Here is a 23772-nt window from a genome sequence, read left to right as displayed (position 1 = left end):
TATGCCACACTGACTGAGAAGGACGGTCTCCATTCAGGCCAATTCCTACTGCACCACTCGCTCCTAGCAGCCCTGAGCATACAATGGGGTGACATGACTCAGGAACTTCCGACATACCAAACGATCCAATACCTACACCTCATGGGATGGGGCAGGCATCTCACAAAATGGTTTTCTGCATCCCTCAGACACCATACAGCAATAATATTATCACCCCTGATGCTGCACTGGGAAGGGGACTTGCACCGTCCATTCACTGAGACTGAGTGGACCACTGTGCTACAAAGCTCCATCAGTGTTCCGAAAAAAGTGTGCTTTCTTCGATTAATACAATACTACACCACGCACAGGCCGTATCTGTCCACACCAAAATCAACAAATACTTTTAACAGCACGGACACCACCTGTCCATGCTGCAGCCTTACGGACTCGCTACACATTTTGGTGAGCTGCCCGCAACTTCATGGGTATTGGAAGGCAGTGACAGACTCCCTGACTCATTGCACAAAGCACACAGTGCCCCTCGTGTGGGAAACATGCATTCTACATCTTTACCGTAGGAGCAAAAGCCAGAAGGTGACTTCCTGCTTCGTCAACCTGGGAATGGCAGTAGCAAAATGGATGATGACTAAATGATGGAAATCCACCGAACCTCCTCAGGCGCTGGCCTGGGTTCGCTCCCTGCAGATATGGGCTAAAGCAGAAAGTGTTGCGCTGCACCAGGAAGATGCACTAGGCCTCTGCAAGATCCCAATCGCAGCAAACTGGGATGTGATCATGCGTGACCTACAGAGTGAACATAACCATGCCGTAGACACGCTAGTCCCCAACACCACGGCACAGAGTGAACCAGAGGAGGCACGCAGACTCCGAGCAGGCATGATAGAGGGACCACCACCAGCGAACATGACCATGCATCACTTACGGGAGTCTTAGCAATGCACACTCACAGATCAAGGTAATAAGAAACATGCTCATCTGTTGGGTTCGGGATCAGGACTTGTTCCAGTTAGAAGTACCACCACCTGTTTATTTTTTTTTGCCCCATACATTATCGCCCGCTTTCCGTACTAGCAGACTAATTCACAGCTAGCACAATGCAGTCGTCCAGATAGGATGCTCCTAGAGATAAGCCCCACTGCAATTAGGGGTAGAGGCCTGAACGAGATGTGAGCAGAACCCTAACATGTATAAGTATCTGCAATGCTTAGTGATATTATTGTGCTCAAACCAACTCTATGCCAATGTAAGGTATGTAATGTATAAATAGCCGAAGTGGCTTTTTGCTTTGTTAATGAGAAAGTCCAATAACATAGATTTAAACAAAAAAGCCATTCAACCCAATGTCTCTGTCAGTCAAGAAATCTGTCCTTTCTATTGTCTCTTTCTTATTCTCATTTGAGTGCTAAGACTAATCCTTGTATATGCCTATTATATCATCACGTAGGTCTCCTAGGCCTCCATCTATCATTGTGATATTTATGGGTAGATCTCTATGGCACCGAATTTCCTGCTTCCCTTCTTCATGGTTTCTTAATGCTTTGGAGTCTTTCAATTCATTTTGAAGAAGGGAGTCATGTGAATAATTGGAAGCTACTCTAGTGATTGCAGCACTTCTTAACCTACAATTCCTATCCCCCTGAAGACCTACTCAAGCTTTGTCTGTACTATTAACTGCTCTTCACGAATGTATGTCACATGGATGATGAGAATATTGGAGTCGAGGCAAGCAGATAAGCTGTTAAAGCGTGGCCATGGCTAGTATGGTTGTGCATTAGCCTAGCTTTGGATCTTCCTGTATATTCCTTTTGCCCTGAGAAATGAGGCGGTACAACTAGGACTTTGAGTCACAATATTGAGCACCTTGCTTATTTGTTTTGTAAATTGTACATTATATAGATGCAGTGCAGTGACACTTTGTCTTTGTGTCCTTCCTTAGAGTTGCAGTCTTAGTGCTCTCCAAGCCAGGTTGAAAGTTTCTGCTCATGAAGCAGAAGAGGAGTCTGACAACATCGCAGAGGATTTTCTTGAGGGGAAAACCGAGATTGATGATTTTGTTAGTAACTTCATGGAGAAGAGGACGGTAAATATTAAATGATTTTGCTTATTATTCATAAGACAAATGTTGACCTTTTTAAGTTCACACCAGAATTATATTATCACCATTAGTAGCTCCATGTAAAACAGAGTTTGCCTGTATAAAAACATCTATTTATGTGTTTCAGAAAACAAACCTGTCAGTTAATTAGACGTTTTGTTCAAAACAGTAATTGGCATATATTATTATAGATGCTACAACTAATCCAATTATTTATGGTACATTGCGCTTTCTTATGACGTTAGTCTCCTTCATGTATTTGTATGGTAAAATAGAAAATTAGTAAACATAATTTCTCCATCATAGGGCACTTATTAATATTCATAAACAGTAAAGTGTGGGAAACCATGACATTTTTATAAAGAAAAACACGCTTTATAAAAAGAAATCCTCTTGAGCAGCTCAAATATTTTTCTAATTCTTCCCCCTACAATGTAAAGACAAGAAATTGAAAAAGAACAGACAAGCTCTTTGAGAACGCGGAGTGATAGGTGGCCTTCATTTACTTTTTCTGCTTTGTGTAATAGTGACTCATAATCGCTCACATCTCTTGTTGTTTCTATTTAATATAAACACGCAATGGCTTGCCTACTAATCTGGTTTTCAATATGGTGATGCATGTAAACACAGACATGCATATATTTCACAGACAGAGCACAGGATACACAGAAAGCAGAGAACCAAGGCACAACTAGTCTGTGCCTATTTGTGCATAACTTTGTTCACATAACTTAGTAGGTCAAAGCCAGATCAATTGGGTTTGACAATGATTGTTTGTTCTCCTCAGTGAGGTGCTTTATGTGCAAAGAATATATCTAAACATGAGCAAAATGTTTATGCATACCTTGTAGTAACTTCTGTGTCGTGGAACTCAATCTGTACCTGCTCAATGAAACCCAAAAGGCTGAACCAGTCTGAGATTGTTGCATTCATGTCCAGACAAAAACAGCTTAGCAATTCATACTGAACTTTATATGTTGGAGAAGGAACATGGCTACTTTGCATATAGTTGGTGCCTGACTGTGGTGTCAAACGGAGCAAAAAAAATGATGGACCGGAATGTGGCCCAAAGTAGTTGCAAGTGCAGAGAATATCTCAAGCATTCCACTCATCGCTTGTTTTCTCAGTGGTTACAATTAAAGTTACTGCTGTTTTTGCTGTTATTGGAGTTGTGTTGGTGCTCCTGTGTCAAACGTTGTCGCTGTTGTCCCTGCTGTGGTTACAGGTATAGTCGGCAGTGGTGTTCTCCCTTGCTGGGATTTGTCGCTGCTTTCCCTAGTATCTTGGAAGCTGTGGTTGCTCCTGTTGTGGCGGTTGTTGTTGTGGTCTTTGTTGAGGTTGTAGCTGTGATTGTCGATGTGCTCCATGCTGTTGTGGCTGCTGTTGTTGCTAATATGGTCTTTGGTGTGTTGATAGCAGTTGTTGCTGTGGTGAAAGTTGTTGTCTATGTAGTCGCATATATTTCCGTTGCTGTGGTCCCCTCTGTGGGTTACTTGTGCTGTGGAAACTGTTGTCACTGCTGTGGTTCATGTTGTGCTTGCACCTTTGTGACAGCTGTTTTGCAACTGTGTACGCCTGATGGGGTAGAAGATTTTGCCAGGGCTATTGTTGCAGATTTGGTGGCTGCTGTGGTTGTTGCTGCGGTCGCTACCTTTGTGGCAGCTCTGGCTGGAGTAGGGAATCCTATAGCTCGACACTCATGTCATATTAGTTTGTATCAAGGACCGTATTTAGTCTTGTGTGTTTTGTCCCGTGTACAAGTAGACCCAATCATCTGCAGCACAACCTCTATTGCTTCTGTCAGTTGTATAACGCACAGTATAGGAAAAAGAATTGCCTGCTTCTGTTAAGGCAAGATATACATCCCAATTGAATGTGTAAGATGTTCAAACTTGTATATAAGATTTGTAAGCACTCTTAGGAAACACAGTGAGCTATAAGTTCAGTGTGCTTTACTTACAGTAAATATAAAATCATTTACACAAATTCAAAATATAATTGTTTGCTGCTTTTTAAAATGCTTCCAGAATACTAATACATACTATGCAGATACATGCAGAAGAATGGAACCACGATTAGGGATTGCGTGCATTAAAAATTAAATGTACCAAAAATATTTGCAACTTGGAGACCATGGATGATGGTTGCAAACAGTCTTGATAAACTACGATGCAGTTTCTTGTCTTTCAAAATAAAATGTTCTCCAAAAATATTTGGGAAAAAAATGTAGATTAAAGACTGTTTAGCCAAAATATGATGTAACTAGCAGCCCGTCCCAACCTTGTCCGGGAGCAATCAGGCTTCCCCGACCCCCGCCCGCCCCGACATTGTCCAGCAGCCCGGGACCCCGCCCGCCCCGACATTGTGCGTGGGTCCTCTGGAGCCTTACCTCAGCCGCCGCTCCTCAGTTCACCGCTCTGCCGCTCCTTGCCGCTCGTCACCGCTCCTCCCGCCTGTCCGCCGGTCCTCAACACCTGTCCGCCGCTGGTCACCGCTTCTCCCCCGCGCCATGTCCGCCGCTCCTCCTCGCGCTCCTGGACGCTGCTGCTCCCCGCGCTCCTGACGTCAGCACGCAGGTCGCGGCCGGCGCTACTTCGAAGGGACTACTTTTTTTTTTAGGTACATTTTTTAAATAACGCATATTTTTATAGTTTATATAGCCTATGTCCATCTGCACACCCTGACGATTACAATGATGTATAGGGTGTGTGGATTGGCGCTGTGGTTCCCGAGTTTACCCGCCTCAAAGGTTCAAAGTTCTTGCTTTATAATAGTAGTATAGATTCTTTAGGATAACTTTATTTGCCATTTCTTTACACCATCAATTATTATCACATAAAGCATGGCGGCAAGGTTATGTGCTTGCGCAAAAATGTGTGTGCCCAATTGCCCAGTTGAACATGAGTCCTCGTAGGTGCTCCAAGATGAGAAGGTAGCCACCAAACCTTTCATTTTAGGAGACACAGCTCCCCACAATTATTGCAAAGACTGCTGAGCACCAAAGTTCAAAGATTATCCAGTCTTGGCAGATCCAAAGTACACAATGTTCTTTTATTCAGTTCATAATTCATATGTACCCAAAAGGTCTTGACAGATTCCAGTAGGCAACACGTGTTTTGTCGTTGTGGTTACAGTCACCACTGACTTCCTCAGGGCTAAGACTCTCAATATCATTTACAGTATCACTATTGTCATCTGTCAGCGTCATAAATTGAGAGGACGCTGCCAAACACACGTGGAGGTCAGATTACTCTCCGGTTTGACCATATTTACAATAATATATTCATATGTGGACTCGATTTACACAGACTTGATGGTTACGCAACTAAGTATAGATTTTGTTTTTACTCTCAATTTACGACACTTGTAGATGACAATAGTGATACTTCCTGCCAGGTTTGCTCTCTGACTCTTATCTCTGGAACATCACTCACCCACATCCCTAGTTCTACATTTTGGAAGCCTGTTCCATATCAAGCCACTCTCCCCCCCCTTGCATCATTCTACTGATTATACTTTTATGAGCTTGAACTGTAGGTCCCTGCCTAAGCATAGGAGGGACATTTTTGATCTTTTGGTTTCCGACAGTCCGGCGGCCCTGTTCTTGACAGAGACCTGGCTGACCGACTCCTCGGGACCTGACATTGCCACAGCTCTCCCTAATAACTACACCTATGTGAGCCGTAATAGACCAGGCAAGGAGGGTGGTGGCATTGCCATCATATACAAACGGATATACTCATGCAAGTGGGAGGACGCACTTATACCCAATTGCGAAGCTGGTTGCTTTAAACTACTATTGAATCCTCACTACACCCTCTCGGGTGTCTTACTCTATCGTCCTCCTGGCGCTGCTGGCGCCTGGGCTTCTTCTTTATCGGAAAAGATAGCTCCTCTATTGATGCAAACTTCAAATTTTCTTCTCCTTGGCGATCTTAATATCCATTTTAACAATACACTCTGTCCTATCTGTACACACCTTCTTCAAGATTTGGCCGCTCTTAACTTACATCTTCACAATACTGGCCCCACACATAAAGCAGGTAACCTTCTTGACCCCATCTTTTCGAACCTTGATGTCCTTTCCTGCCTCCCTCCCAAACCCATTACCTGGTCCGACCACTACATTGTAGAATTTAACATCTTGACTAGTGTTACTGTCGGCCCACCAGTTCACATTCAGACCCTCAGACCGAATAGAAACTGGAAAAAACTCAATCTGCTACAACTTAATCGCCAGCTTGCCACAACCCTTCCCTCCCTACCCAACAACATCACTACCAAAGATGTAAGTTTAATTAACACATGGCTGTCTTCAGCCATTGACATCTGCCTTCCGGCCCGAAATGGAAAACAAAACTTCACCCACCCCCCTGCCCCCTGGTTTAATGATCAACTTAAATGCGCTAAATCCAAGTGCAAGAAACTTGAACGCAGTTGGAGATCTGAGTATTCCCCTAATGCTAAAGAAATTTATAAAACGGAACTTCGACATTACCACTCCCTGTGCAAAAATGCCAGAGCAAACTATGTTAACACCTCTATTCTATCAGCCCAAAACCGCCCTAAAGCTCTTTTTAGAGCAGTCCAAGAACTTTCTGGACAATCTAACTTGCCAAAAGTCCCCTGTTTGGACTCTGATCAATGCAACACACTTGCTGAATTTTTCAGGGAGAAAATAGATCGTATCTATGCTGGTTTCGATGCCCCTCCACGAGCATTGGACAATTCCCCCAGTATAGACCCTGACACCACCTTCCTCCAGGATACTACTACCTTTGCTCATCGCCCTCCCATTGACAAATGGGACCCGATCTCGTTAGAACTCTTTTTTGAACTCATGGCAAAAATCAAATCTGGCTCCCCATTGGATGCCATGCCCCCTCAAATTCTAAACACCCTTGACACTTCCGTCCTTTCACCTATCCTAGCCCTCTTGAATGCATCTCTGTCTGAAGCCACTGTTCCTGCAGTTTGGAAACACGCCATGGTGGTTCCCCTTCTCAAAAAAACTAACGCTGATCCCAATAACCCTTCTAATTTTCGACCTATATCCCTACTTCCTTGCCTGTCCAAGGTATTAGAAAAACACATTAACCTTTGCCTTTCCTCTTACATTGAGGATACGAAATTCCTACACCCGTCCCAGTCTGGCTTCAGGGCTGGATTCTCCACTGAATCCACCCTTTTAGGTGTCACAGAGGCCATCAGACAGCAGGTGGACAGAGGGGAGACGGTGGCGCTTATCCTGTTGGACTTAAGCGCTGCGTTCGACACCGTCTCCCATGACATCCTCCTCTCCACCCTAAAGGCTGCCGGTATCCATGGCACAGCTCTTGCCTGGATTGCTAGTTTTCTGTCCGCACGCACTTTTCAGGTCTTTTCTTCCACTTCTGCCTCCACTGTCCTCCCGTCCCCACACGGTGTACCCCAGGGCTCCATCTTAAGCCCCCTTTTCTTCAATATTTATGTCAGTCCTCTCGCCTCTTTGGCAGAACAATCTGGTCTTTCTATATTTTCATACGCGGACGACACCCAAATCATTTTCTCTCTCTCCTCTAATAAACACGTCCCCATTTCATCTCTCCGATCTGGGCTCACTAATATTGCCAATTGGATGCAGACCAATAAACTAAAATTAAACGGCGACAAAACCGAACTCCTTTTATTCGGTCCTGACAGCTCTCTGTGGGGCCCTAAACACTGGCCTCAGCAAATGGGTCCCCTGCCGATTCCAGCCACCAAAGCTCGTAACCTGGGAGTTACATTTGACAACCAACTGTCCATGAAGCAGCATGTTGTGAAAGTCTCAGCCACCTGTACTAATATCATGCGGTGGCTGAGAAAAATAGCATGGATGCTTCCGCCAGACACACAAAGAACTGTGGTCCAGGCTTTAGTAACCTCCAGGCTAGATTACGGCAACGTACTCCTCCTTGGGGCTAGCAAGGAGGTAATACGAAAACTGCAGGTGGTGCAAAACATGGCAGCTCGCCTGCTCTGCAACCTGCCCAGAACTGCCTCTGCCACGGTTTCCCTGCACAGCCTTCATTGGCTGCGCATTGAATCTAGAGCAAAATTCAAAGCCCTCTGCTATATGCACCGGATTAAAACAGGCAATTCCCCCCCCTATCTTTCCAGTTTAGTTCACCCGTACTGTCCAGTGCGCACCCTTAGATCCTCCTCTCTTGGCACCTTCTCCGTGCCCCGTTTCAAACGCACCAGAGTTGGTGGTCGCTCCTTTTCTTATCTGGCGCCATCACTATGGAATACACTCCCCATCTCTTTGCGCTTTGAAACTTGTTACCTAAAATTCAGGAAAGGCCTGAAAACCTGGATTTTCTCTGCCTAATTGTTCATCACTTTGTCTTCCTGCTTCTTTTCCTCTGTCAGCGCCGGGAAACCCTAGGGTATCTGTGCGCTCTACAAACTCAAATATAATAATAATAATAATATCAAGAGTCTTAGCCCTAGGGAAGTCAGTGGTGAAGGTAGCCACAATGATGAAACGTGTTGGCTTCTGGAATCTGTCAAGATCTTTTGGATACATATGAATTATGAACCGAATAAAAGAACATTGTGTACTTTGGATCTGCCAAGACTGGATAACCATAGAACTTTGGTGCTCATGAGTCTTTGCAATCAATTAATATAGCATGTTTGTTGTATTCAAGTATTAAAAAAATGTTATGGAGAACTAGCCTAAAACCATAACGGGCAACAAGTAAAAGAAAACATAAATTAGGGGCTCAATTTTTACAAAAAGTGCACTTGGGTGTCTATGATTTACATGGGTGAAGATTTGTGACTGTCGTTAATTTAGTGTTTTTATAGAAATAGGTCGCAAACTGCAATAGTTGCAGGCTTCCTAGCATACTCCTAGCAAACGTGAAATCTATTTAGTATGAGCAATTATACAAATGTATAGTGTGAGTCTAATATAAAATCAATACTTATATATTTGCGTAAAAAATTCCAAGACACTTACACAGAAAATAGAGCAAGAAAAAGAGCTATAGTTCAGTTAGAACAATTATATATATCTTGGAATTTGCTGTAATCTGACTTTTGGCATATCGAAAGTACTGCCTTATTTACATCCCATTCATAAACATAGTCTTGGCATGTACAGAACCTGCTAATAGTGAACAATTTTAAATAAATAGAACACTAGTATGTTCCACGTCCGGCATGGTCAGAAAGGTGGCATAATCAGACTCTTGCTAGAATCCATACACATATGTAATGTGGGCACTGGCATAATAAGAGAATCTATTATCACTGCTCTGATTTAATGAGAACTCTGCTGTAATTTGTTTACTCCCTGCATGACCTTTTCTTTCCAGACAAGTAGATTTATGATCTGTCATCCCTGGGACTAGTAGATATTTTATCAAATTCCACAATCATCCATGGTCTCAGCTGGCGCTTCTGCTGTGGTCACTGTAGTGGTGGTTATTGTGGCTGATGTGATGTCAGATGTTGTTGCTGCTGTGGTCCCTGCTGATGTCGCTGTGAAGCTCCTGCTGTTGTGGCCCCAGTTGTTGCTGTTGTTAATGCTATGGTTTCTGCTTTTACCTCTTACATGATGGTAACTGTGGTTACTTGAATGGTTCTTGCTGTGGTTATAGCTTTGGTAGAAACAGTTTTCACTGTTGTGCTTGCAGCAATTGTTGCAGCTGTTGCTACATCTGTAGCACCTGCTGCCTTCACCGCTGTTGTAGCTGGTGTGGTGGCTCCCCGTTTTGCTGTTTTAGCCCTTGCTGTGTTTAAAACTATTCTGGCTGAAGCTGTGGTCCGAGCGTTTTATTTTTTTACTATGGTCCTGCCCCAGTGACAGTGAATGTCACACATTGGTGTCTGCTGTAATGGCAGCTGCTGCTGTCCCAGCTGTAGTAACATCTGTGTGGACTGCTGTTGTCTCTGCCTTTCTAACATCTGTAGTTACTGCTGTTGTCCCTGCCTTGTGGCTGCTTTGTCCCTGGTGTGATCTGTCCTGTTGGTACTGCATGGTTGCTGCTGTTTTCCCTGGTGTGCTGGCAGCTATTGCTGCTGCTGTTGTCCCTGCTGTGGTGGCATCAGTGGCCTCTCCTGGTGTGACAACTTTTGTTGATTCTTTTTGGGTACGTGCAGTTGCTCCAGTAGTCTCAGCTTTGGTTTTGCGACGACATGATGGAGGAATTCTGTTGTACCAAGTCCATAACCAATACAAAATGTTTAGCTGCTAAATGTACAATGAAAGCTACTCTGTATTTAAATTTTTGATGACACAAGAGTTCTGGCAGATCACTAAAGCGGTCTTTAGCCATACCTAGAAAACTTTCCAACAACAGTGCTGTACGTTGCTGTACGTTGTTGCACATGTATATTCTACAATATTTCAAGGACTGCAAACCTCTTCATTTATATCAGCTATTTCTTTTTTTTTAGTTTGAAGTTTATTAAAGTATAAAGAAGCAAAGACAGAAAATGAAGAAACAGTCATAAGTTATAAAAAACAAGAAATCTCTCTTACAAAAAAGTAGAACTGATTAAAATATCCATACAGATAATAAAGCAAACGATAATGTTCATGAACACATGGGGATTGAGGTATAACCAGTATAATAAAACACATAAGTGATATGGAAAAACATTAAATGCAATTAAGAAAATGCAATCATGGTGGTTTTTGGACTTCAACAGTGCGGATTTGAGAAGTAGGTGGGATTTTGACAACTCTGGTTAAATACTCGGTGAGGGGAAGCCATAAAAGATCACGTTTGATTGCAAGTGAAATGGGGGAAACAAAATTAGTGTCTAGACAATGATTAAAACAGACTGCATTCCACCAAGCATTAAAGGAAACATCATTAGCCTGTTTCCAATGAGATGTAATATGGTGTAGGGCAATGGCTATCAAAAGGTCAATTAATTTATGTTTGTGGGACGAATCGGTAAAAATAGGAGAAAGAGAACCTAGAAAAATGTGTACAAAGGAGAAGGAGAAAATGGAAATTGAAAATCTTTTGAAACTGGGACCAAACCAATCGCCAGAAACGAAAAATGGGAGGACAATTGAACAGCATATGCATCAAATCAGCTGAAGAGCAAGGACAGGACCAACAAGTGGAGGGGGTGTCAGAGGAGAATGTTGATAAAAGTGATGGGGTAAATAGTGTACGATTATAAACAAAAAATAAGGTTTGGGTAGTGTTAGCAGCTCTGGAAGTACTATGTATCTTAGACCAAACTTTATCCCATAAAGTGAAGGACCAAATCTGAGATAAAGATTGAATAGACTTATAGAGAAAAGAAGCAGAAGGGGACTGATCGAGTGCATTGGAAACAGGAAGATAAGCTATAGGGATAGGATTAGTAGCAAGAAGTGAAGAAAGGTATTGGGTAAGAGAAGGAATTAGTGACAAATGTCGTGTACGAGAAGAGGAGGGCAACGAAAATTGTTGTTGAAGGTCTTGAAAAGGAAGAGGTTGATTACCGGAAAGAAGTTGAGAGATCCATTTTAAGCCAAGAGAATGCCAGGTTTTCCAATATAATGAGCGATTACGAATTTTGAGAAATTTATTATGCCAAATAGGTTGAGTATGAATGGAAGAAGCAGAAGGATAAGAGGATAGTAAATAAGGTTGAAGAAGAGAGCGAGAACGAGAGATAATGGGGGAATGAAGAGACGTTACATTAGAAGAGAAGGAAAGAACCTCACTAAAGTCAAAAGGATGAAGGAAAGAAGATTCTAACTTTAGCCAAAGAGGGGGATAATAAGGAAGATCTGAAGAGAGCCAACGCAAGGCTTGCTTTAATGAAAAAGTGTTATGATAAGATTTAAAACTAGGAAATTTAACCCCTCCCAGGGATTTATCCTTTTTCAAGGCAGAAAGGGCTATTCGAGATTTCTTACCCTTCCACAAAAATTTTAGCAGAATAGAGTCTATCGACTTGAAGTAATGGTCTGGGATGTGAATGGGAATCATGGCAAAAGCCTTCTCGGCGTCAAGAGAGATGGCAGCCAATGGATAAGAAAGGGAGGGGGCCTTACTCAAAATATTAAAGAAAACACAAGAGTTATCCGATGGTAAACGTCCTTTAACAAAGCCCGATTGTTCTGGGCCAATAATATTTGGTAATAGGGGATCCAATCTAAGAGCTAATATTTTGGCGAAAATTTTATAATCTGTGTTGACCAGGGAAATGGGGCGATAATTTTTACATAAGGTATGGTCTTTGTCTGGTTTGGGAATTAAACAAATTAATGCTTCTTGAAATGTTCCCCGGGAAGATCCAGAATCAACAAAAGACTGAAATAACAGGAGTAGTTTAGGAAGGAGAAGGGAGGAAAAGTGATTGTAGAATTTAATAGTGAAACCGTCAGGCCCAGGCACTTTACCACGACGGAGCACAGAAACAGCATGTGAAATTTCAGGGAGGGAGATATCCGAATCAAGTGATTGAAAATCAACATGAGAGGAGAGAGGGGAAGGAATGTCTTGAAAATAAGTAAGAAGATCAGTGGGATCAGGATTGGATTCAGGAGTGTATAAAGTTTGATAAAACGAAACAAATTGAGTTAATATATCCTTATCTTTAAAAAGAGAAATTCCAGCCGGACCTTGTAGGGATTCAATTTTTGTTCTTTCTTTTCGTATTTTAAGATAGTTGGCTAGTAATTTGCCCATTTTGTTTTGACCTCCATAGTAACGAGAGTTGCATTTAAGGAGAGAATTTGATGCTGCATTTGTGGTAAATTTATTAAAATCAAATTTGGCTGAGATAAGCTCGCGAAGGGAAGAGTCAGAGCTAGAATTATAATAAGCATATTCTAACTTCTTAATTCTATCCAAAAGTTGAGTTGACTTAGGAATCGATTGTTTTTTCTTTTGAGAAACAAAATTAATAACAAATCCCCTAACAGCTGCTTTAAATGAGTCCCACACCATGACAAAGGAAGAATCAGGGAGATGATTAAGTGTAAAAAACTCAGTGGCAAAAGCCATAAATTTAGTGCAGAAATCGGAGTCAAGGAGTAAAGAGTTATTAAATCTCCAACGTCCTGAGTGAGGAGAGAAGGGAATAAGGTCAATATCAACAAAAACGGGAGCGTGGTCTGAAATTAAGATTGAACCAATGTCTGAGTGAAGGGCAAGTTGGGCTAGAGGTTTGCTAAGAAAGAGGTAATCAATACGAGATTGGGAGTGGTGGGTGGGGGAATAAAAAGTGTACTCTCTAAGGTCAGGGTTACATAGTCTCCAAATGTCAACTAAAGCGTTATTTTGAATAGATGCAGTAAATTGGGAGTGCATTTTGGAGGGAACAAACTTAACTCTAGAATTCCTGTCTAAAATGGGGTCTAGGACTTGATTGCAATCACCACCGAAAATAACATATTGTTCATCATGCGTAACAAGTTTTTCAGAAATAGCAGGCCAAAACAATTTATCAACCCCTTTAGGAGCATAAACATTGAAAATAACTATAGGTATTTTATCTATGAGAAGATTTACAAGAACCCAACGACCATTAACATCACATTCTTGAGATCTAACAGAAACTGTTAACTTTTTATGACACAATATAACAGAACCATTTTTCTTACCCAAGGCAGGAGAGTGAAAAACATGTCCCACCTAGCAACGTTTGAGTTTGACAGCCTCCTTTTCCGAAAGGTGGGATTCTTGGAGGAGGGCTACATCAGCTTTAAGCCTAGTCAAATGCGTTAGGACACGTTGACGTTTAATGGGGTTATTAACATTCCAAGTAACTACTCGGAATAGAAATCAAAAATAGAATGATATGGAAAAGAAGATAGAATTGAAAAGTGAGTCAAGAAGATAAGAGAACAGTAGCAGGAATGTAGAAATAGAGTAAGTAAGAGAAATAAATCAAGAGAGAATAGTGAGAGTACAGTAAGAAAAAGGGAGAGAAAAGAGCAGAAAAAGGAGATAGTAAAAGAGAACAGTAAAAAAGACAGAATAATGTAAGAAGAACTTAGAGACATACCAACAGATACAGAACGAAGAATGAGGGGTGACGACGCCAGAAGATGACGACACCGACAACGGAACACACGCCACCGAACACCTGATGAACCGGCAGAGGACTGAAGTGAAGGGATGCATGAATACACCGGGATGAAGAAATGGGAAGAGGATCTGAAAGAAGACAAAAATTAAGCTGGATGTTAGAGAAACATACAAAATACAAAATGCAAAAAAACTAGGGTATGATATAAATCAGTAGGAAAGAGGGAACAAAAATAAGATACGATAGGGTAACAAAAAGGCAAACATTTTAGTCATGCATGATAAAACATGCGTAGTTAAACAGCTCTTGCAGTGTCCATGACGTCGGCCTCTTGTTGACGCAGAAACTCTTGAAGGACCTGTGGATCATCGAAGGTTGTCGTCTTATCCTTATAGGTCACCTTGAAGAGACATGGGTGAAGCAGTCCAAACCTGGCATTAAGAGCTCGCAGTTGTGGTCTCAAATCAAGGAATTGTTTCCGACGATCAGCGGTCACTTTAGCCACATCCTGAGATAGATATAATCGGTGACCTTCCCATACAACTTGTTTTTTAGCTTTTGCTGCTGAAAGTACTTGAAGGAGGTCAGTATATTGAAAGAACAGCATGATGACTCCGCGGGGTTTGGTGGAAACTTTAGGACCAAGTCTATGTGCACGTTGAATGTTAAGGGAAGAGGAAGGAGGAAGATCCAAAATTTTCGGTAGAAAGGTTTGGAAAAAGGCAGTTGGATTGGATCCCTCTGTAAGTTCAGGAAGTCCATAAAGGCATAGGTTATTTCTACGATTACGATTTTCCAACTCCTCTGTCTGCCTTCTCAGGAGAGAGACATCTTTCTCTAGAAGCGATATCTTAGAACATGAGGTCTGAAGGGATTCCGTTGTTTGTTCCACCAGAAGAACCCGCGATTCAAGAGTGGACCATTTGTCGTGGAGAAACTGCAAAGTCTTAGTAGTCTCAGCCATGAAGGGTTTAAGCGCACGAATTTCCTCAAGAATAAGATCCATAGATGCCGAATGTGACGAAGAGCCTGGGGAGGGAGGATCCTTTTTTAGTCGTTTTGTTGAAGCAGGTTGTAAAAGTTTACTTGAGGGAATAGTTTTAGGAATTCCCCCAGGAGGTATGTCCGGCTTATGGGAAACAGGATCATCCATGTTCTGAGTCGTGGAGTCAGAATCTGAGGAATGACGCGCTTTGGACGTAGAAGCAGTAAGTTTGAGGGTTTGCAGTTTCCCCATGAAAATAGGAGGGAAAATATTAGTGCCACCACAGACCACAGGAGAGAGTCTGTATAAATAGTATGCAAGGAATAAACACTGTGAAACGGCACTAGTTAATGCGTACAGGAAATGCGCCCAACAAAGCTGAGGAGATGTTGGATTATTGAAGATGGTAGCTGTATAACCTACTGCTCAGGAGAACTTTCATAGATGTTGTGCGCAAATAGAAAGCGCAGTAAATCAGTAAGCAGTGTATACAGGCGCAAGGACATCAACGGCAAGGACACGCAGTACATCCAGCATGGCAATACAATAATGGAACCAATGTTCGTTAGGAAGACTGCTGCAACGTCACTGCGCAAAAAGAAACCATGTAGTAGACCAACAAGCGTAGCGCATATTAAAATGCGGTCGAAAAAGGCGCCAACCAGGAAGATAAGGCGTGAAGTGATGAGGCAGAGTTAATGAAAACAGGCAGAGTTAGTGAAAACAGCGCTTGCATGTCAAAACATGAGAAGAGGAAAACTGCAGCTGTAGACGCATTTTGTATTGTGCTCAAGCTGTTGAGGAAGGGAGCAGACAGTAAAAGTCCTGTAGAGCAGAGAATGAGGCGTACATTCGGCAAATACCGCTCGTGAAGGTATCGCGGTAAAAAAGAAAATGGCGGCCGCCGAAATAGAGGACCGCGTCACTGCAAAAATGAGCGCATGCCGCTGGAGTTTAAAAACAAGGCACAGATCCTCCTGCTCACCTCACATTCCGATACCCGATTCTGGGTTTAGTGACCGTATTAGACCGGTGTAGGCGGAGAAAACTGCCGGCGCCGGTGCTCAGTCAACGGAGCTCCGACGTCAAGCCGCCATCTTGTGCGGCGCTCAAGCCACGCCCCCTATATCAGCTAAATCTGATAGAGACTTCTATTCGCAGATTCCTCACCTTTTTAATATTCCTTGAGTGATCTGGAAACTTTTTTGCAGTACCTCTGCCCACCAGAATTTGGCATCTTGTGGCTCTGCACTGAAGCTGTGTTCCTCTCTGGAAATGATATACGGGGCAATATAGGCACAACTCCCACATGCTGACTTCTGTTCATTTCCTTTCTGAAGCTCCTCTTTTCCTACAGATATTTACCTCAATTTTTCAAACTAAATTTCTATAGTGCGCAAGTGATGTCACCCCCTGACACTACAGGTTTTAAGACCTTTATGGACTGTTGCAAACAGATGTCTGTAGCAGATTCCCATCAGGTGTGCCTGAGTCAAACCACAACTCCAAGGCCTCGAAAGACTGCACATCGATGAACCGAAGGCCACTGGGGAACATGAGGGGAAACTCTACATCACCAAGCATAAGAAGGCACTGCAAAGGGACAGTTCTTAGTCCCACTTTCAATACAGAATTCGCTCTCGGTCGTGGTCGTGGTCTTGTTCCCGAAGTCGTTAAAATCGCTCCAGAGATTGGTCTTTATTGCGCTCCAAGTCCTCAGATAAGCATTAAAAAACAAGAAGTTGAAGCAGGATTCCTCTCCCCTGCACCACTTGCCCTGTGCTCTCATGCGATTCAAGATGGTTGTTTTGCTGCCAAGTTCATGACTCATTGTGGCTTGGACACCACTGATTCCATCGGGCGGGTCAATGGCACCAGTGTTTATATTCGCTGTCATGTGTGGATGCGATCGACTTGGCTCTTGAGAGATGTCCAGTGCTCTTTGATGGACATGCCCTTTGTTGGGATCCACCTTTGCAGGGAGAAAGCTGATTCTATTATCAAGTGCTTTGAAGGGATCAGGGTAACTACTCCCTCTCTTGGCCTTTTCGCCCCACCTCGCCAACAACAACAATTACACCATTCATTTTGTAGCTTTGGCAGAGGCATCCCTTACCACCAACCCACCCAGCACCCACAGAGAACCCAGCAGTTTAGCGGTAGATGCCGTGGTGCCCACTACCCCTACAGCGAAGGTCAGCTCACCGCCCATTCTACCCACCACCATTAGAAAGTGCCCTCTTGAACTGGTCACCCCCACTTTTTGCCTGGTATATGATGTGGCCTCAACTGCAAGTGCACTGGGCTCCTGCTAACCGGGTCCCCAGTGCCAGATATGTTTCCCAAAACTGCAATTATTTCCCAAATTAGTGATACCTTTAGTGCCCTTTGTAAATCCCTAGTAAATGGTAGCCCTGGTACCTAGGGCCTGAGGTACTAAAGAGGGTCCCCAAGGGCAGCAGCACGAATTTTGCAAACCTAAGGGGCCCCTCAGCAAGCTTATGAAAACTGCTACTATAGGCTGCGTGTCATGGTGCAGACAATAGTGAAAACACAACAGGGCACACAGCATGTGTACCCGGCCTGCCGACATTGTATGTTATATAAGTAAGTCACCCTGCAGCAGGCGTTACTGCCCTATGGCAGGGTGCCCTATGCTACATGTGAGGGCATAACTGCATAAGAAGATATGCCCCTATACTGGTTAGTTGCATTACTGCCAGTATGAGTGACTAGAGAAGCATTTTTAAAAGCATGTGCTAGACACTGGTGGAAACGAGTTCCTAGCTACATGATGGGTTCACTGAAAATAGAGATGTTTGGTATCAAACATCTCATATTAATAAATCTACACTGATACCAGTGCAGGTTTTAGTAATGCATGCACTCAGAGGGCACCTTAGAGGTGTCCTCGTAAACTCTACCAGCCACTGGTGTGCTGACTGGCTGGCTCTCGCCAGCCTGCCACCTGAGACGAGATGCTGACCCCCAAGGTGAGGGCCTTTGCTCTCTGAGGGTCATAAACCAAGCCTGTTTGACCAGAGGGTGCATGGCACCCTTGCCCACAGGATGACCTGCAGATTAGCATTCCAAGGCAGGGGAGCTTCAAAGGTCCCACCGCCTCTGGGACCAAATCTAGCTTCTCTCACAGGAGAGGAAACCAGCCCGCTATTGACTTCAACTCTATACTCCCCTAACTCCCCTAAATGTAGTATTTAGGGGAGCCCTCGCACCAAGAAATCAGATTCCTGCTGACCTATGAAGAAGGACCAGAGAGCCGCAAAAAACAAGAACTCTGGAAAAAGCAACTGACTAGGCGCCAACACTGCTAGCCTGTCTGCTGTTCCTGATGATTGTGCCAAAGTCGACTCATCCTGCAAGCTGCTGTGCCCCAGAAGCCTGGAAGAACTGCCAGCACTTGTTCCAAGACTCAGGAACTCATATGGAGCAGCAGAGCTGCTTCCCTGCATCCTACAGGCACCCAAAGAGACCCAGGATGACTCTGGACCACCAAAACCTGACACCGGAAAGCACCACTGCCTAGCCAAGCTGAAGTGGGCCAACTGTGCCAGCATGGTCACCCCGGGCCTCCAAGACCAAGCCCACTGTGGACTTCCCGATGCCACCTGAAGCCTCTGTTTGCAGGCCCCCACTACTGCGAGTATTCCCGGTTCCGAAGATATGAGGCCTGAAGACACCTCTACACCCTTTCCCCTTATCTGGAGAAGAATACCACCGGTGTCCCTGAGCATCATGAGACCTTAGCCCTCGTTGTGGTGCAAACCAACTGGCTGGCCAGTCCAAGCCTGCAGCCTCTCTCGACCGTTCTGATCGCCATAGATAACATTGATCTCCAGATGCTGAAAAGCACCTCTGCACCTGGCCGACTCAGTGATACCAGAGATGACCTGTTGGTGCTGCCTCAAACCTTTGCTCATACTCACCTAAAGTACAGGAAATTGGTCCTGTAAGTCGCTGTGAAGTGCCAGAATTCAGTACATGTTTTCGCCCAGTGGGATAACATTGGGCATCCAGCACTGAAAGGCACCTCTCCACCCGGCTGCCCCAGTGCCACCCAAGGTGACTTGTTGGTGCTGTCTTGGACCTTGCCCCATACTCACCTTAAGTCCAGGAGATTGGTCTCATAAGTCGCTGTACTGTACCTGAATGCCATACTTGTTTTTACTGCCATAGCATAACATTGCATCTTCTGAAAAATGCTCTAAGTGCATACTTTTTCAATGCAAAAGTATTTCTCTTAAAAAAAGTACTTACCTGATCTTAGTTATTCTAGTGTCTAAACATAAATAAGGATTCGTTTTTTTATTTTTATATAAATAGGTGTGGATCACCTTATTGAGTTATGTGCATCATTTATTGACTATTGTGTGTATTTGCAGATGTCGAACACTCCTCTCGGATAAGACTAAGGCTGCTCTACCACACTACCCCGTAGAAGAGCACGTTGGGATTGATGAAGCATGCCCCTGTCCACTAGTATGGAAATACCTGGATTCTTTGCACAGTATACCTCTTTTTGGTGTACCATATAAAGATCCAGCTTCCTACATGGCCCCTCTGCAGCTCCGCCTGCCAACCCTCTTTATCGTGCCCTTGCAGAGACACAGCCACCCGGTGGGAGGCAAAATCCTCTCATTCTTACCAGTTCCGCAAGCGCTCATGTCCGACAGATGGGTCCTACAGATTATTGGCAAGGGGTATGTCTTTCCCTTTCTCTTATCTCCGTCATACCTTCCACCATCCCCGCAGCGACTGACAGAGAACCATCTTTCCATTTTGCGGCTTTAAATGGAAGCTCTTTGGATCAAGGGTGGTGTCTGGTGCCAGAAGTAGGACGTGGTTATTTTTCTAACTACTTTTTTATGCCAAAGAAGAACTGAGGCCTTTGGCCTAGTCTAGACCGGCACCCTCTCAATGCCTTCTTCCTGAAGAAGTTCAAAATACTAACCCTTGCCCTTATCTTGTCCGCCCTTGACCCTGGAAATTGGATCATAGCTTTGGACCTGCAGGACACCTATTTCCATATTCTTGTCCTGCCGGACCACCACTGTTATCTGCTGTTCGTGAGGATAGAGGAGCATTTTCAGGTCACTGCGCTCTCCCTTTGGTCTCACCAGCAGCTTCTGGCTGTTCGCAAATGTTTTGGTGGTGGTAGCAGCACACCTTTGGAGGTCAAGGCTGGCAATCCTCACCTACCTCGACGACTAGCTTTTGAAGGTGGGCTCACTCCAGGCAGTTGTCAACTACCTCCAGACTACAGCAAACCTCCTGTCTTCACTATCAATTGCCAAGGTCACACCTACCTCCTTCTCAGACACTCTTCTTCATCAGAACCATTCTGGGCACAGTTCGGTTTTATGCCTGTCCCCCAGGAAAGAGGGACCAGGATATTGCGGCTATGATCCCGATCTTTCAGCCTCGATTCTGGATTTCAGCGAAGTCTACTCTAAGCAGACCCCCCCCCCAACCCCCCCCCCCCCCCCCGGATATCGCGATTTTACGATTTGCATAAAAAACAGCCAAATCTGCAAGTCTGAAAAAATCCTGTTTGTTACAAAGTACCTACAAAATTTGTTGGAAAAGAATAAATAATGGGGTTGGCCCTCTCTTTACTGGCACTGCGGTGCCACTGGGACAGGAAAGGGAGGGTGGGCAACAGGCGTGTAGTCAGTAGAGGTGTTAACATCCTCTGTTGCCTGCCTTTCAAATGCACAGAGCCCCTGGCTGTGCAATTAGCCTGCAGCCACCTCACACATTTTAGGGCGTCCCCCCTGCAGACCTTGCAGGAAGTTGAAAGGCACTCTGACTGAGCACTGACCTTGCAGTATGCTTGTGGCAGGCACAGTTTTTTGTCCACCACAAAAATACTGCACATTTGTGCGGTTTATGCTCCTCAAATTGAGCTTTTTGCTTCAAGAATTGGAACCCGAAGCCGCAAATCCTAGTGGTTCTGTCCGAGGATGCTGAGACTGATGGCCTCCTTTAGCCTGCTGGACGAGCATTCCAGGTGGTATATGAAGGCTCTATAGTGGGATCTGAAGTCCCAGTGGGCCTAACATCAAGGGGAGTTCTCCGTCGACGTTCAGATTTTAGGGTAGACTGCAAAAGATCTGCATTGATCGTTACTGGACCATGATTGAGTAAGTGGCAGACCCCTCTGCCTACCCCACCAAGAGCTGACATTTGTGACCGATGCATCATTTTTGGATTGGCGTGGCCACTTGAGAGGGATGAAGATCAGAGGAATTTGGTCTCTGGTGGAGTCCTGGCTCCAAGTCAACCCTCTGGAGCTGAGGGACATCGTCTTGGCCTTGAAGGCCCTCCTGCCGTTGATCAACGGCAGGCTGATGCAGGTGCTGACTGACAACACCACCGCCATATGATACTGCAACAAACAGGGCATGATTTGGTCACCGACCATGTGCCAAGAGAACTTGCACCTCTGAAAATGTCTGGGCCACCAAATAATTTTCTTGCTAGCCAACCACCTAGCAGGGCATTAAATGTCAGGGCGGATGAGCTCAACTATCTGGCCTAGCAGGCCAAAAATGGCAGCTACAACCAGAGGTGGTGTAAGGTCTCTTCCGCCACTGGCGAGAACCTTGGCTGGATCTGTTCGCAATTGCCGAGAATGCGCAATGTCAGCAGCTCTGCCCGTTGGAGTTTTCAAGGCGTCAGTTGCTCAGACTTTGGACTTCCCTATGCATCTCTGCTTATACCATTTCTACCCCAGGTTCTCAAGAAGATCAAGACCGACCTGGCCCAACTCATCTAGTGGCTCCGGATTGGCAGCATCAATTCAAAACATTAGCACTTGAGTTTCTCTTTAGAACCTAGTGGTAAAGGTGCAGTTGATCACTAGAGAGTTGGATGGCAGGCTGCTGCGAGTGACTAAATATGTTTGTCAGTATGTCTTACTGAAATGGATGATGTAGATATATCAACCAGGAATCTAACATTGTCCCTCACTGGATCTTTCATATATCCAAAAAAGAAACTTCTTTTCCTCATGACACAGAGTTATGTCAGTTTCATTTATTAGCCATATTGTTCTGATTATTAAACTGCTACGCGTAAAGCACACTAATATCTGTGCAGTTTTCTTGTGCCTTAGCCTTCACGCACTCACAAGACGTTCTTACGCACCGCCTAACACTCAATGCGATTGAGGTAGGTAGTCTAGTATTTCAACACCGACGTTCGGAAGGCGTCCTGACGTGTCACGTCGACACCAGGAATTCTTTCCCGCGGCAAGACAACTCAAGTAGCAGCTCCGGTCACCGTTACAGGAAACATCCTGTTCCCGAGGAGACCGGAGTAGGTGGCAATGCCAGTAACAGAGGTCGGGTCTAATGAGTTTCTTTCTATTTTTACTCCTCCCTAGTGCGTGACAATAGGGGCTCACCCCTCCCGGGACCAGATCAGTATTGAATTTTCATAAATAACGTAAATATTACAATTGTCTTTAATATGGGCAATATAACCATTATATTTCTAAAATAAACCCACAGACTGACTATCACCAAATAATAGTGATACAGCTATGTTTGCACGGCGTGTCCCAGCCGGCCCCATGCGGTTTCTTGACCGCCGTTTAAGGTGACTATCACGCAGTAGATTGATAGTCCACGTGTTTTTCTGCACGTCAATGCTCACACAGTCTAGCACTTTTTCGATAAAATTTCAACTAAGTGCCTTGATTAGTCCTGTCACATGCATGTAACTTCACTTATTGTATTTGAGTGCATGATATGTGTACGAATGGCGCTACACGTTTATCTGATGCGACCACAGAGATATATGAAATTAGTCAATGATGTGGTATACAATGTATCCCAGGTTGCATATTTTATCTGTTATGTGTTGTACTGTGTTGCATTGTCTTGCTTTCTTTTACAGGCACACACACAGTAGTGGACCCAAAGTACGGTTAGTCCACTAGGCATATACAGCACACCTTGGCGTGTGTGCTTAAAATGCATATACGCGTGGTTTAAACTTTTTACCACTCACTTTTTTCACTCTTTTTACTTTCACTTTTTAAGAGAGGTCCTGAAGAAAGCCCTATTAAATCTTGCAAAGAGCTGAAACATGTAGACCAGAGATAACTAAGACACAATCTTAAAACATTATCCACTCATTGATTCTAAACATACCCTGGGCCACTGGGAATAAAGTAATTATCAGTTAGAATTCCAGAGGTATTTTTATGGTCACCACTTCATCACATTCACACAAAAAGAAACAACAGCTCCACTGTAATCAGGTGTCGCAGCACAGCTCAGTAGCATTCGGCTACTCAGCTGGGAACCCGATGAAGAAGAATGACACCGACTTGGTTGGTGTGTGAGGGTTCTTTTAACAAACCATTGTGCAGTGTTGGATAGTCAGTTAGATTGGTCCGTCCAAGTTGTTTTTCGATACTTACCAAGGGACAAGGACGGCCTGTTCACAGTCATAGCTCTCCCATTTGTTTTTCCTGACTTGAAGTCGACCAAAGCTCCATCCGAGGAATTTCTTCAGCGGTTCCTATCTGGGTCCTATAGCCGGCCTGCCGTCAATCGTGGTCGGCCTAAACTTTGGATTTGCACTGGTCCCTCGCAACCTCAATTAACCTTTTGACATCTAGGGCATTTTTTACGCACTATTT

General features: G+C 44.1%; 1 protein-coding gene across 2 annotated transcripts in view; it reads left to right on the top strand.

The window, feature by feature from the left end:
* Positions 1–23772, top strand: part of VPS37A (VPS37A subunit of ESCRT-I) — a 391970-nt gene that overhangs the window by 293793 nt on the left and 74405 nt on the right. For both annotated transcript variants that reach the window (XM_086962586.1, XM_086962587.1), the window contains exon 10: positions 1940–2083. In XM_086962586.1, coding sequence (XP_086818712.1) covers positions 1940–2083 — 144 coding nt within the window. The remainder of the gene's footprint in view (positions 1–1939; positions 2084–23772) is intronic.

Source organism: Lissotriton vulgaris, chromosome 3_1 (assembly GCF_964263255.1).
Source record: "Lissotriton vulgaris chromosome 3_1, aLisVul1.2, whole genome shotgun sequence".
In the NCBI taxonomy this organism is placed as follows: Eukaryota; Metazoa; Chordata; class Amphibia; order Caudata; family Salamandridae; genus Lissotriton; species Lissotriton vulgaris.
The sequence above is the reverse complement of the archived record's forward strand: the minus strand, read 5'-3'. Positions and strand labels throughout refer to the sequence as shown.